General features: G+C 42.3%; 1 protein-coding gene across 10 annotated transcripts in view; it reads left to right on the plus strand.

Annotated features, from left to right (window-relative positions):
* The window catches only part of rap1gapb (RAP1 GTPase activating protein b), a 74,493-nt gene that overhangs the window by 39,634 nt on the left and 14,818 nt on the right, over positions 1-20,041 (plus strand). For 4 of the 10 annotated variants that reach the window (XM_028997764.1, XM_028997765.1, XM_028997759.1 and 1 more), the window contains exons 3-7: positions 10,765-10,858; positions 18,321-18,368; positions 18,755-18,793; positions 18,875-19,060; positions 19,788-19,891. In XM_028997764.1, coding sequence (XP_028853597.1) covers positions 18,330-18,368; positions 18,755-18,793; positions 18,875-19,060; positions 19,788-19,891 — 368 coding nt within the window. In that variant the 5' untranslated portion in view covers positions 10,765-10,858; positions 18,321-18,329. Of the gene's footprint in view, positions 1-5,761; positions 5,866-7,092; positions 7,348-10,764; positions 10,859-14,645; positions 14,847-17,210; positions 17,217-17,663; positions 17,700-18,320; positions 18,369-18,754; positions 18,794-18,874; positions 19,061-19,787; positions 19,892-20,041 lie in introns of those variants that run through there. The other 6 variants (XM_028997756.1, XM_028997761.1, XM_028997760.1 and 3 more) reach the window with 4 other exon arrangements.

The raw sequence follows: 20,041 nt of genomic DNA on the forward strand, positions 1-20,041 counted from the left end.
TGAAACTGCTAATCAAACTCAAATGGAGTTCCATGTCAAGTGGGTCTTAATGGCCAAGACCCACTTTGGCCATGAAATAACACTTGCCATGACACCTTTATGATAATATATTAGCAAGAAGGATTTGCCTGATATTAGTTCCTTGGTTGTCATTTATATAGTCCTTTTAAAAATCCATACTTGAACATAAAGTTTCTCATGCAAATAGTATGAATTTGGTGTGTTATGCAGCTATAGATATAACATAAGGATATAATCTAGATATTAGATTATTAGCCAATTTTAGAGGAGCTGCAAGAGTCTGCAAGAAATTAGACTGGTGCACTTCAGATTTCGACTCAGACTTTGATAACAAGAAGAGAGATGGTCCTGATCTGAGGTCAGTTCTCAGTTTCATAATCAGCTATTGCACAATAAAACTGTTACATGTCCGCTGTGGCTCTCATCAGAGGGATAGGGGGCATGGAGAAGTGCGCTGAGGAGGTGTCTGCTTTGGAGCATCAGAAAGGGGTGCTTGGCCTCCCTACCCCAAATTTTATTAGGAGCAGATACAGCTCTCATTTTACCCCCTGTTCCAGCTCAGATTTGTGACGCATGCTAAATATGGCCGCAGAGCAAGGCCCCTTCCACATCCTCTTTTATTTTTCCTCCTCTCCCCAGTGCCTACCAGAGTGCCACTTGGCTGCCAATTTCATAATCACATTCACCCAGATTTCATATGAACGACTGGAAAGCCTGATGCCATTTAAAGTGTCTGTTTTAATTCGATGTGTGTGAGGTGCAAATATTTGCCTTACTATGAACAGTTTCTGATTCAGATTAGATTTGAATGTGTTCTAAAAAATTACATGAACATTCGTACACTTATATCTGTTATATAGATATAAGTGACTTCCGTCACTGTAATTTAGCCAAATTAGTCTTTTAATTTGCTCCATGAGATGGTTTCATGCTCTGTCTGCACAGTGCAGTTCTACATTCCTCTGACCAGTCCAGGTACATGCAGGTTAAATTAGCACTTGTATGTGTGTGGATTGCTGTCCTGTTCAGGTGTCATTCACATATTGAGCCTGAAGATTTTTGGGGAAAATGCTCTGGCTTCTACAAGACCCTGGCCTGAATGGGTTTTTGGTCTGTATTTTATTTTATTTTTTATTTTACCTATAGGGTTTTTTATTTCCTTGTTTGTTGGGTTCCTTTTGTAGAATGATCTTTCACTCAGACTTACCTGAGTGCTGCACAGCAGGGTTGCTTTGGGACCATTAAGCAGAAACAGAACCTGGCAATAGCAACCATCCCAACACCTTCCCTTTAGGGTTCTTTGAGACAGAGTGCGAATCAGACAGACAGACATCCAGGGAGAAATCCATTTCAGACAGCTGCCCTCTGACAGGTGACACCAGACTCCGACAAAATGTCCTCTGGCCCGTGTCCTTCAGCCTGCGTCCTGCTGACTGTGGCGGTGGGGCAGAGATTACAGGCATCCACTTAAATCGCTACGTGCCGCTCTTGCTCCCATGAGTATCAGCTGGTGGGAGGGGAATCACCTTTTCCTTGAATCTCAGTGGATTCCCATCTGTAGAGAAATTGCAGAGTTGAGTCTGTCTTTTTTGCTTGCATGATTGCGATTATGAGCTATATATATATATATAGGCGGCAGGGTGGCGATGTAATGGTATGCAGAGCACTGAAGACGGTTTCCGGAGTCCCATATCTTCACACAATTCAATATGCACGTGTAACTAGTGTTGGTAGAAGATGCCCTCTAGTGGATGACTTGATCAACATCCATTCAAATCACTCACTTGTTTACTTACTATCCAAAACGGCTTTCATCCGATTAGGCTCCCGGCTACTAGGCCTAGCGGTTAAGGAAGCAGCCCCGTAATCAGAAGGTTGCCGGTTCGAATCCCAATCTGATAAGGTGCCACTGAGGTGCCTCTGAGCAAAGCACCGTCCCCACACACTGCTCCCCGGGCGCCTGTCATGGCTGCCCACTGCTCACCAAGGGTGATGGGTTAAATGCAGAGGACAAATTTCACTTTGTGCACCGTGTGATGTGCTGCTGTGTATCACATGTGACAATAACTTCACTTTATCTTTACTGGAACCTGTTCCTGGACACTGGGTGCAGGGCAGAGACTAATCCAGGGCGTGGCACCATCCCACCACAGTAGGCCAATTTAGAGTCACCAATTCATCGCGTATGCAAGCCTTTGGGCATTTCAGGAGTCCATTTACCAGAGGTGAATGTATAAAGCTGGCTCATGAGTGGAAGGTTGGAGGTGGAGGTTTTCTTTCATGGAGCAGGGAAAAAGTGCAGAGAACATATTTCAAAGTGTGAACTGTGTGCTATGCTGTGTGTCATGTAAACACTTTCACCATTGCTAAGCCAGGTCTTTGTTTTTAGAGATGCACTCTCTTAAAGATCATCCCAGAGTGCTGGAGTACTGTGGCATTGGACACCTGCATTTTTCTCTCCATACAGAAACAGCTGTCAGCAGCAGCAGCCGAGCCGAGCCAGATGATTCCTGAAGCTCTGTTTTAATTAGCTTTTCCTCAGGGAAGAATCATATTGCTGAAATAGGAAGTTCTCTGTGTAATATAATGTAATACTTTAGAAATATATTGAATTTGGGGCACACAGAATAATAACCCACTGCTGTGTGAGAAGATTGGGGTGAGCCCTCATACGTTGACTGGTTGATACAGACAGGATGTGGTTGAGAAATTGACACTCAGCGTTATTATGTCTTAGATCTTTAATCCTTTTCCTAATGCTCTGTTCTTTGTATAAAACCATAATTAGTTTGCTTGACTAATGTGTTCAAAATATGTTCTTTTATAGACATTGAACCTTGATTAGCATTTGTTAGGTTACAGTACACCTGTAAGGTTTTCCATGCTGACAGCGTTCACATTAATTTCACATGCATTGAAATAAAGAAGCAGTGAGCTTTATTGGCACTTCATTAACATTGTATGTATCATAGTGAATGTAACGGAATGTTTATGTTCTATTAAATCTAAGGACCAGTGTCGTGCTGACCAGTATTTATTGAAGTGTGGGATTTGGCGCACTTGGTGCAGTGTGTTGGGGCGAATTTCAGTCACAACAGCACTTGGCTGTAGGCTCCATTTTATTCACATACACAGTGTGGACCTATCTCTAATAAAACACTAATGCTGTTATCAGAAACATCACACCGAACATTGCTGTCTGTTCATTTGTGATACCGTTTATTGTGATACCATGACATCTTCCTGTAGTGCTCTCAGAGCTGTAATTGTACCGTTTCATCACTTATGGATCACATCCAAAATGAATCGATTAGAAACGGTTTCACAAACAGGTGGGGTTATTGCATAAAACAGGTACATGCATCAGAACAGGACTTTCAGATTAAGGACCTGACAGAAAGGCGCTACAAGAGGCGATATTTCAACACTCACAATAGCTGCACACAATCAGGGTAACAATGAACAAAACTCAACGAAGCTCCGGCCTGAATCACGGAGCCGGGTGCCCCTTCCGGAGTCAGTCCATGACGGTCTAAGACAAGGGGTCATTCTCAGTCATGAGAGGGTCCCCTTAATGTGACTACTTGAGACTTGTCATCTGAGCCCCAGTCTCTTTAATTGCAGTAAACACCCCCATGAAGGCCTCCAAGTTTGTCTGTTCATGATTACTTTATTGTCTGGCATTAAGACAGTAATTTGCTTGAGTGTCACCTTTAATAAGACTGATCTTCAAGTGTAAGTGTCGGCTTGCTTTTCATTTAGCTGGTATATGGGAGTTTGATGAGAGTAACTAAGAGAGGCCTATTGAGATCAGTATAATTGTAGAATTCTGAAGTGTTCAGACTTCATGGTGAGACTTCAGGGTGAGACTTTGACAACCAAAACTAAGACTAGATCAATACTGAAATGGCAGCCATTCAAGATCCCAGTGCAGCTCTGCAGCACTGCAGAACCTTTTGTAGTCCAGTCATATACAGTATATACAGTATATATCTTTTTTCAAACTTTTACCTGTAATGATTATGTTCATTGGAACAGTAGCAGCACTGTTAAAATTTTGCATTTGAAAATCTGAAATCTGTAAGCTATTTATCTTCAGAAAGCTGCTAAACATCAATAACAAGAGGGATTTATTCCATAAAAATGATCAAGAAATGAGTGTGAATTGTGATGAAAACTGATTTGAAAGAGCAGGGTCTTCACTTACGACCCATGGGGTCAGCATGTTGATTTGGAGAGTTTACCCCGGCTGCAGCCACAATAACTCACCCTCGCCCAGACACCAGCAGCTACCGAAATAGTCATGTGACTCCCCTTTGTCATATCGCCGTGACGGCTGTGAGTGTACAGGGCAGTCAGCCTTGCAAAGTTCAATTAATTATGGTTCATTGAGTAGCTATAGAATATACTGCCTTGGTCAGTAAATCTTCTAGCACAGGGTGATCCATAAACATCTATTCATAGTGCATGGCCACCTAAGCAATGCTTACTTTGTCATTCATCATTCACTCAAGTCTGATCAGGTGAGTCATGTGGAATTGTTCTTTGTTATGGCACTGTTCCATGTTTGCGGCAGTTTAAGAGGAAATAGCTGGCTTGGCCATCGACGTGGTGTCAGAGGAAACCCAGGGGAAACCACTGAAACGGCTGGATGTAATGACATGTTTCCGCGTTATGGAGGTGAAATCTTTTCGAACTCAGAAACATGTCTATGTTGAGTGCTTCAGATCAACAGAGGGAGCAATAACATTCCCAGCATGACATGGTGGTGACTCCCTGCGCCAATTTCATAAGATTATGAATTTCATATCGCATCTGAAATATTTCTGCTTTAGAGCTTGAAGCAGGCCAGCTTGAAGTGAGCCATCAGACTTTAAAATTGCATAAGTTTACATAATGGGGTAGGCAGTGTCTCATGAACATGGAACTACCTCTTCAGGTAGTCCTTTAGATGTTTCTGGATCAGGATTATTTATTGCATATTCAACATATGTTTGACACAAACAGTTCTGAAATAAGCAAAAGTATTGCTTGTGTCTCTTCATTTCTTACTACACTGTTTTGAAATGGTGCTAAGAGCAGACCTAGTGCCACTCAAAAAGGCATCATCAGGATTTCAATAAATGATAATTGAAAAAAAAAAGATTAGTTTGCCCACGCCAACAAAAAGGGAAGCTAGTTTCTCTTCTTCAAGATACAGTTAACCACCAAAACAATCTTTTTATCATTTTATCAATTTTTGTAGGGCTTCGTCCTCAAGATTTACAGAACACAAGCCCCACACTTTATGTTAATTTTTACTAATAAAATACTTTTGGCAAGGGTCTATGTATTATTGCCCTCAGTGCTGCTGGTGTTCATATCCGGGAAGAAACCGGAGGACTTGATCCCTGCTTGGGTTTGCTTGTCTTCCCCGTTGATTTGTGCTGAGGCCGTGATTAGTAGTAAAAGAAAAGACAAGTGAAAAACAGGTCCACCTATGGGGAGATTAGGCAACACAACCCCCTGTATCCTGTGTCCCTGCAATTGGAAAGGTGGGGGAAAATCAGGTTTTATCCTTCTATTGAGTTGGGTGTGAAAGAGCCAGTGTTTCCAGACAATGAGTTGGATTCCTAAGTGCCAGTGTAAGACTACACTTCCAGCCGGGTGTGGGACGCAGAAAGGGGATTGCCCAGACAGGGTGGGATGTCCTGTAGACCATGACAGTTGTTGTGCAGGGCCCTCATTCCCGTGACAGACACAGACACTGGTGGACATGCCTCAGGACAGCAGGGCCAGAGTCGAGCCCCGCTCCAGGACAGGGAGCTTCTCAGACGCTGTCCTGAGGAAGGTGCAGCACCTCTGGTAAGGCTTGCATCATCTAAACTTTTGGGGGGAAAAAACTATATCAGTAGATTTCAGTAGCACCGATGTCTGTTTCTAAGTTCTTTAGTGAATGTCTTTCTGATCTGTCAACCTATAAGCATAAAGATCACTTGTTTTGTAAGTTTTGTCAGGTCACCATGTTCAAAGCATATTTCCTCTTGCGGTCCTCTTGTGAAGGGAAGAGCTGTGATATTTTGGACAGTTTAGCACATTTTGACAGACATGTCGGGATGAATAGGTTCTCCTTCTGGGAGTTCATTTTAGGTGTTACGTTGGTGAAACATTGGGTTCTAGGTGTCATCATCCTGCTATTTTGTGATGGGTCTTGCCCTGGGGGGTGGAACTCTGTCATCCTGTATGGCCCCAATGACATCACAAGTTAAATGCTTCATGGCATCTTGAGAGAAATCGAAAGTACAAATCATTCTGAAGTGAATATTCCACTTTTCGGTACGTGTGGTAGGGGTGGTAGAAGCCTAGCGGGTGTCACACATGCCTATAAACCAGAAGACCCAGGTTCAAATCCCAGAGCAAGACACTTAACCCTGATTGTCTCCAGGGGGGGGGGGCTGTCCCTGTTACTACTGATTGCAAGTAGCTCTGGATAAGGGCTTTTGATAAATGCCGTAAATGTAAATGTAAATGTAAATGTGTTTATGCCAGACCCCAGTTTCAGTGGGCGGTGCTTCCTCTGTTTATCCAGCCCATTATCATGCATGAACCTGAGCCTTGGGGGCGGTTCTCATTACTCAGGAACTGTACAGTATCACCTGTTGCATTTCTTTGCATACAACTCTTGTTTCGTTTTATTCTTCACTGCATTCAATAATCAGCATTAAAAAGAACAGACAACGTCCGGCACGTTCACCTAGCAGCTTTGGTTGTATCCCGAGCCACTGCATGCCGGGCATTAAGAATTCAGTGTGAGTCAGCCACTAACCGTGCAGATAAACAGCTTCCACTCAGAATGAGAAAAGGGAGAAAATGACAAAGGCTCAGAGAAAAGAGAGAGAGCGAGAGACAGAGACAAAGCCAGATAAAGAGGAGGACGACAGAGAGTGTGGCAAAGAGAAGCGGAGATGATGAAAGAACGGGACGAGGATGAAGAACAAAGGAGCGGCGTTCAGACAGCAGATGCCCAGACCTCTGGTCCTTTCTGAGGACAGAGTGTTGGACAAGCACACACTGTAAAGGTGCACAGAGAAGGGCAGGTGCTGAACAGAGAGGAGGGAGTGAGTGAAGGAAGGAGGACGGGAGTTTATATATAAAGATAGATAGAGAGGGAGGGAGAGAGTGAGAGAGAGAGAGAGAGAGAGAGAGGGAGCGAAAGGAAAGCATACATACCGTCCCACACTGTCTGTCACCTCTCTACCGACACGCACACACACACCCAGACACACACACTCCACTCGTTCATTCGGAGGCTTCCTTTCTTCATGGTCAGCATCATTCTGCCGGAGTGTGAGTAAACGTCTCTTTTTCTCGTTCAGTCGCCACAGTTCCTACGCTGCATGAGTTCAAGTTGGGTTCAGGGGCTGTCTGTCAACTTCCCTGCAAATGTAACTGCAGACGTTACACATCTATAATGCATTCGTAACAGTTCGCTTGAAAAAAAGGAGGAGCGTGCGTGCAAACCCGCAGAAAAGTTCACATTACGTGTTCCACATGATAAATGACTATTGATTAGGCGGGGTCAAGTAGCGGGATTTACCTGTCCGTTTGACCGCTGGCATCATGTTTTATTTATTTTTTTGCTTATTCTTGCAAAAAAGGGAACCACTGGTCAGTAGCCAGTTTAGCCTCGTCCTCTGTTATCTTCACCAGGCCCTGGGTGTGTTTTTCTCACTGCCGGTTAGACTGTTGATGCGATAACCTCATGCGTTCACCGATTGATTGTTTGCCGGAGCTCTCCCCGAAGGCCAAGGCCAAAAGGGACATGGGGAAAAAGGTCTCGCTCTTCATTAAATGCACTTTGGAAAGCAGGGCACTAGATTTGACTGGGCGTGACCCGTTGGCAGGCTTTCTATTTGCACTTTGTGGGTGCTGAGCTTCTCATTGTTAATCCATTCAAACACATTCAAATTCATAGGTCTGACCAGGTGCAAAATGCAGTGCATGGGGGCAGAATCTAGTCGATAACCGTCGCATGGCGGGGTATTTTACGACAAGGATAAAATCTGTATTCACGCACGTAATTTCAACCATCGGCAGCACTGCCGTGACGGCCCCGCCGGCAGAGGAGAGTGGGTTCGTGCTGGGACACAGCAACACTCTCCCAATCAAGAGCCCTCTATGTGGGCTCACAAACTGGCAGGATGTTGTCGCGACAAAAGGACTTTAATCTGTGTTAGGGGCGCGGCACACGCTGGCAGGTCTCTGATCAGAGCAATTAAAGCAGCAGTGGTGCCCGTGGAGACTGAGAGGCTGATGCTCATAACCTGCGGATGGGCTCTTTATGTTTTTTGTTTATTTTTTATTTGATAAGGGAGCACGCTCATTGATTGGCGTACAGCTATAACTGTATGGGAGAATGTGTCAGCCCCAGAGGCTGCATTTCCTCTCTTTCCACAGCCGTTTCTTCAAAGTGGAATTCAAATTAAAATTTTAATGAATAGTATCTACAGAGAATACATTTGTACCTGTAGTGAAACCCTGCCAAAAATAATCATATTCACATATTATTTGAAAACGTAATGGAAGTCCCAGTGATTAAGGGAATATGATATACATCTGCTGAATATGAATTTACTTAAACATAATGAAATTCAACATCATTTCCTGGCTTTTATGATTATAAATACCTAGCACACTCATCGAGAAAGTTCTAATCCCGGTCTGCCAGGGGCTACTGATGCAAATCACCGTACCCACACACTGCTGCCCGGGCGCCTGTCATGGATGCCCACTGCTCACCAAGGGAGATGCAGAGGACTTATTTCTTTGTGTCATCGTGTGCTGTGCTGCTGTGTGTCACAATGACAATCACTTCACTCTTAAATGGACTCAAATGTGGGATTATAGCTTTGTTAAGCCTTTCTGCTTTGCATCTTGTTAATATGTTTCATGGTAATATCTGTAGACCGTCCCTTTAAGGGGGCAATTTAAAATAAGCACAGATCTGTTTTTTTTACTCTATAAGGAGGAACTGGTTTTTTTTTTTTTTTTTTTTAATAATTATCCTTTTATGTTCCTATAGGTTACAATAGTATAGAACAAAACCTCCTTCTTGTGTTGTAAGTGTGTGGGTTAAGACATTTTTTTAAATCAGTTCAGTTTTTGTAGGAATACATGTGACGTTCATTTTGGCACCTTTAAAATCAGGGTCTGCATGGTTCATGTTCATAAATTCATTCAGAGTGTAGTATATTTCCTGATAAAGCATTGCAGTCATGAGATATGACAGTGTCACGTTGGCTGGACAAGGCGAGGAAGCAGGACGCATACGCACGACGTCACGAGACATGGGTTTAATACATAATAAACAGGACAAGGGAACATCACAAAACAATGACCCGACAGTGAACAGACACAAACAGGATAGCTTTATACAATTATATAATTGTACACAGGAGAACACAATCAGGGAACATTGCACCAGACTAACATGAAACTCCGGTCGGAACTCCGGACCCAGAGTAACCCCTGCAGGTCCGGATCATGACAGACAGTCATGTTTGTTTGATTCAAATGCTTTTGTACTTCATCTGTCACCTTGTCTGGCAACTGAATCAAATTGTGATGCAGACACAGATAGGATTTGAGAAGTAAACACAGGCATCCGGTTTTGTGGTGAGACATGGTTTAACGTAATGAGTCTGGACGGACGGTCACAGACTCCTACCCAAGTGTGATAATGGGCTTTTCTCAGCTGGAAAGGTGTGAGTCGGGAGTCTCTGTCACCGATATTTCAGCCGGCCTATGTCTTAGATCTGGCCTTATTCTTTTGATTACTGCATATCAACATCTGTTAAGCGCCAACACTTTAGATGACAAATTAGAACTAAAACTAGAAACATGATTATTTGAAATCAATTGTTGTTTCACAGCCGTCTTAACACAGCCATCTTAAGCATAAACCACACTGATTGGCTGGCCTGTGCTCTAGGTACATTGCATAAACAGATTTCATTGGCATTGTCAATGTATATTTAACTCTTTGCTGCTCAGGTTGCAAAGCCACTGACCTACAATAAACATTTTTTGGCAGTGGCTGGTAAACACCCCTGTGTGATCCACGTTACATAGAGAACAAAAACTGACAGATGTAGTGACATTTCATAATATAAAAAGTGCTGTGTAAGACCTTTTAACAAAGAAACAAAATGAAAGGGAATACATCTGTATTTAGATGAAGGCTTAAAAAATCTGAGGTCAACTCATGCCCTGCTGTAAGGTTGCCTTACAACAAATCAAAGGATTTTTACCAAGTTGACTCCAATCCAGACCCCTCAAGGTCCCACCTAGGTCCCCTTGAGCAAGGTATCATCCCAACACACTGCTCCCCGGGAGCCTTATATGGCTGCCCAGTGCTCACTATTTGTTAATAAATAAATGTGCCTTTTGTTTATTCAAATAAACTAAAGTGCAAATAATACCTTTTTCTTAGTGTGAGTCTAACCATATGTTTCAATATATTTGTGTGTATTTTCTCCCTTTTTTTCTGAAACAGTAAGGTATTTGGCAGCTCTGGTGGCCTACCTCATTTAAAAGACTTAATAAATATGTATAATATATAAAATAATATTCCCAACACCATTTTTTCAGTATTGTGAGATCTTAGTAGGTTTATTGGAGCGAGATGCGTTGTACCGCAGCTCAACCAATCAGAAGCATGTGTGTTCTATTTTTCCTCCTAATCATGTCTTATATACTCCACAGGAAACAGGATGGCAGGATTCCCCGCATTTCTGGACCATTAGAGTCTCCCCTGTCAAAGTCTCTTCCTTTGTCAGCAGGCATCGCCACTCTCAAGGTAGGAGCCTAAAGCCTATCCACACCATCTGCTGCGTTTACCTTCATCCCTTTCTCCTCTGCCTCCTTGCTCTCTTTGTCCTGTTTTTAAATGAAGGTGTCACCAGTAAGCCCAGGACTGTGAAGTGGAATAATGATAATGCCAAGTATGAAGCAGAAGGAAAACAGGATTTGCATCCATTTATGTGGCCTAGCTCACATGCGGACAGCAAATAGTCTATGTTCAGAAGTACGGGACACTCGTTCGCTGCTTGTTTCATTTCAGTTAATTGGGTGAAGATGTTGAGCATCTTTAATGATGAGTGTGTTTCTGAAGCATGGTTGCTTTTTTCGTAGCTAAGCCTCCTGGGCTTCAGGCCTTTCACATTAATTGAGAAGAGTGTGCCATTGCACAGCCCATCTGCGCCGTGGCTTTAAGGGCCATTACTTTGAATGGCGCTGGGGACTTGAGTGGAGATTTAGATGATCCTGTTTGTAAAGGTGGAATTGAGTTTATAGTAGGACTCATGTGGCAAAGTAAAAGTTATTGGAGGACACACTGTCTGCGTCTGGGTTTTCTCCACTGCTGCTGGGTCTGTCACCAGGGCTGATTTACGAGACACTGAAAAAAATAACGTCCAGGAGGGGAATATCTCACTGAGCACATGGGGTTTTGAGATATAGGACATTGGTACTTTACTTTCTCGGTTAAATCACTGCCACTCAATGTAGTCCAGCTCTGGCTGGGCTGTGGGTTTCATGTTTTATTCAGTTTATTTGGATTCAGTTCAGATTTTTTCATGGTTATTCCATTTGATTCTGCTCAGATAAAATGACTCTGATTAATTGAATTTATATTTCTTTTTATTATGAAATTCTGTTCAGATTCTCACACCGAGTCTTGAACTGTTCATAGCTTTTTTGCTTGACTGCTTGAACAGTTGATTACCAGCATGACCCAACAAATGTTTGGTTTCCTTGAAAATTCAAACCATGATGCCATCAGTGGGCATGTTGGCAAGTGTGGCTGTCATTTACTTCCAGTGTGCAACACTGTTTGTTAGTTTCATGAAGGTTTTAAGAATCCTGACTAGTACTTGTAAGTACTCATTCTTCAATCGGTGGAAAGTGTGTCTCATTACATCCTAGCTCTTACACCTTCTCTGTGGGAAATTTTCCAACATGGCCTGCCTTGTCTATGCTCAATAAGGATCCTTTGTCCAAAGGTTTTAATGGAGGGTCATGTGAAATCTTGTGCTTACAGTATGGATCCTAATGGATAGTAACAGCTGTGCCCTTGGGCTCCCCGTTGACTCTGGGATAAACGTGATGAGCATCCACTGTGGGAACGTCTCTGGGTATTTGGGTAGTTTTATTTGCTTTGTATACTTTCAAGTGAACAGGCCAACAGCAAATTTGCAAGAAGAACCTGAAACATGTAAAATTGTGCCCATGAATATTGAACTTGTTGTCCTTGCACACGTCTGTTTGCACCGTCTTGGAGTTTATTGGGTGGTAGTAGCATAGTGGGAAACACACTCGCTTATGAACCAGGAGACCCAGATTCAAACCCCACATACTACCATTGTGTCCCTGAGCAAGAAACTTAACCCTGAGTGTCTCCAGGGGGTCTGTCCCTGTAACTACTGATTGTAAGGCGCTCTGTAAAAGCAATCTGTTAGACAACAAAACAAATGATGGATTTTGTCTTGCTATTCATCCTGATGTTTTTACATGCTCTTTTGGACGAAGGAGCATGGCAGTGCAGCAGTGAAAAGACCTGATCCGAGAGGCTGGATATCAGTTGATTCCTAGTTTTTTTCTAGCTCCAGGATGAAACCATTCATCACGCTGAGTCATGCACTTTACTTTGTATAAATCCTGTGGTCTTGAGGAGACTCACCAATAATCAGCTGCTGAGCACTGGACGTTCCCTCTGGGAAGCTTGTCACCCAATTCGAAGGGCCAATTTCCTCTTTTTTCCCTATTTTTCTTTGGTAATCAACAAGACTGTTCCAAATTTGCAATCCAAGAAAGACAGAGCATGGGCATTTAGTAGAACAACAGAGAGAGAGGGAGTGAGCACTTTAAATGCAGTCACTGTTCTTGAAGGACTATGGAGGGGGAATAAAGATCTTGGGCAAAGTCAGAGGCCAAGTTACAACTAATTTTTATAAATTTCTTTTGGTAAACAATTATAATATTGGGACCAGTTGAAGCTGGATGGCGAGCAGTTTCAGCCTATTGGTTTGGGAGGAGACTCTGTGATCAGAGGGCACTGCACACTTCTATAGAAGATGCATTTTGTTGTGGGTAACTTTCACCTTTCACCATCAACAGGAAGTTGGAGGCTTTTTGCTTTTTCAGGGAAACTTCATGGTATTGGAAGACAATTGTTTGAAATGCTGTCGTAGACATCATGTCAATACCCATCAACCCTTCAGTGGAGCATCATCGTCAAATCCTCCTTTCCACAGATAACTGGCTATGCATGAAGCTTATTCAAGATTTTTATTTGTCACATGCATAGTTATACCAGTAAAAGACACACTGAAATGCATCCTGAAATGCTCAGTTTTTTTTTTTTTGTTTTTGGGCTGTGCATATATAGAAGACATTCAAGTTATAGATTTTATAACAGAAAAAAACAGAGCAGTTCAGGGAGCTTTCACTGCATGTTGTTGTGGTAAAAATCTTGAATTTTCATGCATAGCCAGTTAACAATATTTCACCTTAAGTACTTTTTACCAAAACACCTTTAGGTGCTTGCGTGAGTACCTGGAGTATATGAGATGTGGATTGGTTTGTAAACCAGTGTAATTACCCCCACCACCACTCCACCAACCCTACCAACACACACATGCATGCACACTTGCTCATGCTGAAAAGACTGGATGTAATCTGATACCCTGAAACCGGAACCCACAAAGAAAATCCTCTGATGGATGGGGTTTTCCATTACAAACAACCACAGTCAAGTATACCACCTATAACTATACTGTCAGGTTGAAAAGAATGCACTGAAAATGCACTGTGTAATCAGCATTACAACTGCTTATAAACATGACTTATTTAAATTCTGTAATAGAATTTATATATTGCATTAGAACTTTAAAGGAACTTTAAATTCCTTTAAGAAAATCAATGGCTGTATGTGCAATGTTTTGTACTTGGACGTGTGCACCACATCTCCCATCACTTCCAGTAACAGTCAGTTCAGAAGCGTTAGACATGTCCAAGCTGGAGTGCAGACTTTCAAAGCAGCTGATGCACTTCCAGAAAATCAGGTTACTGACTCGCCGTGGACTCTCTCCACTATCTGCCTTATCGTCCCTGGCCCATCTTATCAGCCTGTCAGCATGAAAGACGCTCTTTAGGAGAATGAGACCGGACCTTTGTTTCCACGCGACCTTTTTTTTTTTTTATACTTCTCTGTGTCGGTTACTGAGTGGGATATTTGATGTGGGGGTGTTGTGAAGAGTGTGTGCTGTTTACTGTCAGCACATGGCATCTTTAGGGGTTTACAACCATGATGTCATCCTCAGGTTACTACAGTCTCCTTTGTTCAGCGCTGTGTAGGTATGCCGTGTCCTGGGTGGGAGGGGGCAGTGAACTCCTGCCACACCTCCCTGAGAGCAACTAGTGTGGCAACTACTGCAAAAAGAGGAAGGGAGAGACTCAAAGAGACATGCACATGGGCTCACACTGGGCGACACACCCACCCGCCCAGTGCCGGCGCGGTTGAGCAACAGCAGCTTTGGTGGCTTGAGTGATGTGTATGGGGAAGTATTTTTAAACATATGAGGAACCGGTAGTGCTGTGCAGCATGTAGATTTCCCACCACTGGACCACGCTGAGTTGTGAGTGGCGCCGGGCTGGTGTGCAGTCACATGGGAGCCCACCTCGGAGTGGATTAAAGGATGGCCGCCAGAATCAGGATGGAGAGGAGTTTCTCCATGGATCTGAGCCTGTCTGTGGTCACTTCTAACCACAGGAGGCGATGCAGCGATGTAAGAGCCCTAATCTTTAACGTGTGTGTTTGGTTTTATTAATTAAGATATGATTATGATACATTTGCTATCTTCGAAATGGAAATAGGTATAAAACTGCCTGTATATTGTGTGATAACTTATATCACATTTTGCTGAACTATAGGGGTAGACAGGGGCAAAGTATGGTAAATTAGGAGTGAGGCCAGCATCTAGGCTTGTTATGTAGAGTTAGTCACATATTTATAGTACATAAGGTATATATTTGTGACCTTAGGTCTTTACTCACAAGCAGTGCAATTGTGTGTATGTCTGTCAATAGGTGCGAGAAAAGAAGCCAAATACAACAAAAAGAAAATGTGTATTTATCCATCAGCATTCCTTAAACCACCAGTGTGCCTCTGAGATGCCTTAACACACACTCACACACACACACACACACACACACACACACAGCTCACACCACAGCTCAGACAAAACCAGTACATTCAGAAGCCTTGACAGGAAGTTCAAAGAGAGCAGACAACAAAGGGTAGACTCCGTTACTCACACGCCATGATTACTGTTACTCATTAGCCCAGATTACCCCCTCGGGCGAGAGGATCTCTCACTTAGCACATCATGTGGCTGTCCTAATGACCCATGCAAGGTGTACAGTGGGAGCAGGTTAATGGAGATCCTTCAGGGGTGGACAGTAACAAAGTAAATGTAATTCGTTATTGTGTTTAAGTAGTTGTCGTGTGTGTGTGTGTGTGTGTGTGTGTGTGTGTGTGTGTGTGTGTGTGTGTTTAATTATTTCCATTTGGGAAGACTTTTTACTCACCTACATTACAAGTCAACTATCGTGCTTTTCACTCCACCTCGTTATGTCAAATCCGTTGTTAATTTTGAGTTATGAGTTATATTACGTGGTGGTATCTTGTGATTCTCCAGGCAACTTCATTGTTACTTTTACACGTAGCTGACATTTGTATTTGCTGAATGTTGGTTGGAATCTACACACAGAGCTTCTTGCAAGTGCAGACAATGATTCCTCATTCCTGTTTTTAATACTAATGTTCATTGCAATGGCATCAGGTGTTATGCAGTTATATGGTATAGCTGGTTGAGAAATATTTTTTTGTTACAACCATACAACCAAGCGTTTTCTAACCTTTCTCTCATGTTCAATGCAGTATATGAGCTTTACACAAGAACTATTAATACAGCTAGTCCCACCACTTACATTGCATACACATCTTTCTTCTGAATTTATACAACCACCAGGTCTTTTTACCCTAAATCTGACAGTGTTTCACATGATGGAAATAGTTTACCTTCAATTTTCTGCTTATGATAATTTTTTTTGCTTGGTTATTTTAATGAAAGTCAGACTTAAACTAAAAGATTATTGTGATATACATTATTTGACAAAATGATCATAGGACATTAGAAAATCAGCTTTTACCTTGGTATCTCTACACAGCCTTTATTAAGGTCCTTTAATAGCTTGTTTCATTAGAAATAGAAATAGTAGAACAATAGTAGAACAACGTCATTGATGAGATGGTGATTAAAATCAAACGGGAATTCAAAACAGGGGAAGTACCGTTTGTTATTAACATGGAACTTTCTACAGAGTGTTCTGCATTCTGGGCTTTAGATAGTGTAGGGAATTAAATAGAAAGGAAATACAAACATTCCAGTCACATGTTGAAGGGTATGGCTGTATCCTGTGCTTCTGGTTTAGGATCAGTCTTCTTTTGCCTCGATGCACAAACATAATTTTCTTTCAGATTTGTAGAAACTACAACTTTTGCGGCAAGTTGATGCTTTTTATGATGGTTACATCTTCGCCTGCGAACATGGCTCCACTTGTGCCCTTTTCTTTGCCCTCCCGAGATCAGACAAGATGCACCCATGGGCAGATTCACTATGTGCCACCTGTCTACTGTTTTGCTCTGATGTGGCTGGTTGAAAGATTTCCTCACACATCATGTCATATGGCCACGCTGACCTCATGCACTTCAAACAGGAACAATATGCTACACCTGTGGCAGTTTAAAAGCAGCCCTCAGACTGTGTGTGTGTATGTTGTATGCCTAGGTCATATATCCATGCATACTGTGTGTGTGTGTGTGTGTGTGTGTGTGTGTGTGTGTGTGTGTGTGTGTGTGTGTGTGTGTGCAGTGTAAATGGATGTTGTCAGCCAGAAACATCAGTTTGGCACCCAGTCCAGTCAGGTTTCACGCTACTGAGGCAGCTTGCAGGACAGTCAGGTTTATCTATGTTTGGGAGACGGATTTTTTTTCTGGAAAAAACCTTATCTGCAGCATCGCTGTTTGCTGCAAAGGGATCCGCATGGAGCTACTTGCGATTAGCACTGAACCGTCCGGGGATGTCAAGTCTTTTGTAGGTATTGTTAATGTGAATGTTCTTGATAGTCAAACTGTTGTAGATTTTTCTTTTTTAGAATGTGCGTTACAGTTTTAAAGTAATTGACCATTCTTCACTCATGTACATCAGATGCACCGTAGGGAGAAGGCTTTGAAGTTTTTATGAATTCGACCACTGTCTGTGGGTCGTGCGTTGTTAAACTCCGGCTCTCATGGCGCAAACTGCCACGGGCCACAACTGAAATTACGGGATTAGCGGAGACACTGAGCCACTGTTTACTATAGTGTCAATATTTACTGGCACAAAAAGTGCAGGTCAGTGATGCTCAGCGTCTGTGAGCATAGCCCCAGTGTGCAGCAGTGGCGTCTGGACGGACGAGTGCGAAAGTCCTGTGGAACTGTCGCTGATGTAAAGACTCTTCCTAACGAATACACACCCTCTTCTTTTTCATACCACACCCAGACCTCAGACTTGTTTGCAATGATTGAAAGGATGCAGGTAAGCCTTTTCCTGTTCATTGACTTCCTCAATTAATGATCAGTCTGTTTATTCCAATTATTTCTTTTATCTTTCATCATAAACAAAACCAAATTAGTGACAACTGAAATGTGAAGAAAATGAAGTAATAAAATGCAAATGCTTTTGTTTGTCTTCCGTTTGCATTAGAGACATTAATTGCATTTAATTATTCAGTATTTATCAGAATAGTTCTGCAAACTATAGAATAATATGGGCCTGTTGGTGACACCTTCTTGTTATTGTCACTCTGTCTTTTTATCACTCCTTTTTTTTTTATTAACCACTGTTTAGTCTTGTTATGTTCCATTTATCTGTTGCCTCCCCAGAATAGTTTCAGTGCTCATGAACCTCAATAGCAGCACTCAATCTCATAAGTTCTTCATTCAAAAGATGCGTTGACAAATCACTTGATAAGAGGCCACTAGAACACAGACGTTTTATTTTCCTTGCTTGTAGGAACCATGGAGAGGCGCTTTGAGTGTGCTTAAGCTCTGCTTTAGGTTAAGGGTTCTTAGGATGGTTCTAGTGTTCTGCAAGATCCTGGTTATTATCAGAGATTTTTGAAAGATTTTTAGACGCTGCTGTTTTATTGCATCACAGGGCAGCAGAATGGATGAGCAGCGATGCCCCCTCCCGCCTCCCCTCAAAGTAAGTCTGTACTCACACACCCCCGAGCAGCTCCGAGCACAAAGGTTGTTTTATTTTAAGGGTCTCCGCGCCTGCTCCTCTTTTGTCACGAGTCTTGCACAGAGATGGTCCATGCGGTTTAAGGACACCGTAGTTTACGCAAGTGTAATATTCCAATGTTTAGCTCTTTCCTGTTATGTAAGTGTTCTGAGGCGTAGCCATAAAGAACGCATGGGGAACGTGTTTCAAAATATCTACAGATCCTGTCATAGATATGTGCATCACACATTAATAGCTTCCTCTGTTTATTCTTTTTATGACTGCAAGTTGGGCGTGACGGTTTGAAAAACGACTTTACCATCCATTACTGATATTATTTACATTATTTTTTTCTTTTAATTATTCAGACTGAAGAAGACTACATACCCTACCCCAGTGTGCATGAGGTGAAGAAATTAAGACATTTAAATTTGATGAAGAATCGTTTGGTTTCGATGCAGAGGTTTTGCAATTCTTACAATCTGCAGGTTTTGGGTCGTAAGAGTCCCTTCCCGCTCATTTTGCTGCCCCAGTTTGGGGGGTACTGGATTGAAGGAACCAACCATGAGTTAGCGGGTGGATCTGAGTCAGACCAGATGCCATATCCCAAATCAGAAATCAAACTGGAGACCAACAACATAGCCAAGATTTACAGAAAGCAGTTCCTGGGCAAGGTAAAGATTTCCGCTGTTAATTTTTCAATATTCAATAGAGGTTGTATGGAAGGTGGAAAACATGTACCAATAATACTAAATAATTACAAATACTGAGTGTCTGCACAGCTGTCTCCTTAGAACAAAATACCACTCTCAGTGTTGTCAAAGCTTCAATTCCCTGCAAGCTTCAGCCTTGTCATGTAACAACTAAAGGTATATTTCTGAGTTTTAGGCGAGGACTCAGGGGCTGTTGAAGAATGACTTTTTTATATGATTAAGATCTGTTTTGTTTGTAATTTTATGGACAAATCAAAGCCTGCCTGTGTTCCTTTTACAACTTGCATACATTATCTTGGCATAATATTGTTAGATCCAACATATTGGTCATTATAACTAATAAAAACCTGAATCCATAAATGTGCTCATCCTGCTTCTGTGATATTGGACTTTTTAAAGAAGAATTATGGCCTTCATCTTGCTGTGAACTGCAGTCTTAGCAAATCTGCTGTGTTGCTCCAAGGGAGCTGTACCTGCACTTATTTAGTATATATGAATATGGTATATAAATGAAATAAATGAACCGTGCACAGCACCGCTGAGGATTCCCCTTTTGTATGGAATCCCCTCATGTGATGGGAGTCAGGGAGCAGAGTAAAGGCCATTAGCGTGGAGTTACCAGGAGTCTCACTGTAATGTGGCTAAAGTGCGGCTACAGTCCTGCTAATGGCTTCTGCTGTCTCAACAGGAACACTTTAATTACTACTCCATGGACAGTGCCCTCGGCCACCTGGTCTTCTCTGTGAAGTACGAGGTGATTGGTGATCAAGAGCACCTTCGTCTACTGATACGGTAGCACATTCCAATCTCTCCATACTATACTTTTTTGCTCTTTTCTTATATACTGTTGGTCATAAGTGTATATCCATACACCATATAGTAGCAGTGCACATCAATTCCATCTGTTTAGATCACTTATCTACTCAACAAAGAATGCTTTCA

Source organism: Denticeps clupeoides, chromosome 12 (assembly GCF_900700375.1).
Source record: "Denticeps clupeoides chromosome 12, fDenClu1.1, whole genome shotgun sequence".
In the NCBI taxonomy this organism is placed as follows: domain Eukaryota; kingdom Metazoa; phylum Chordata; class Actinopteri; order Clupeiformes; family Denticipitidae; genus Denticeps; species Denticeps clupeoides.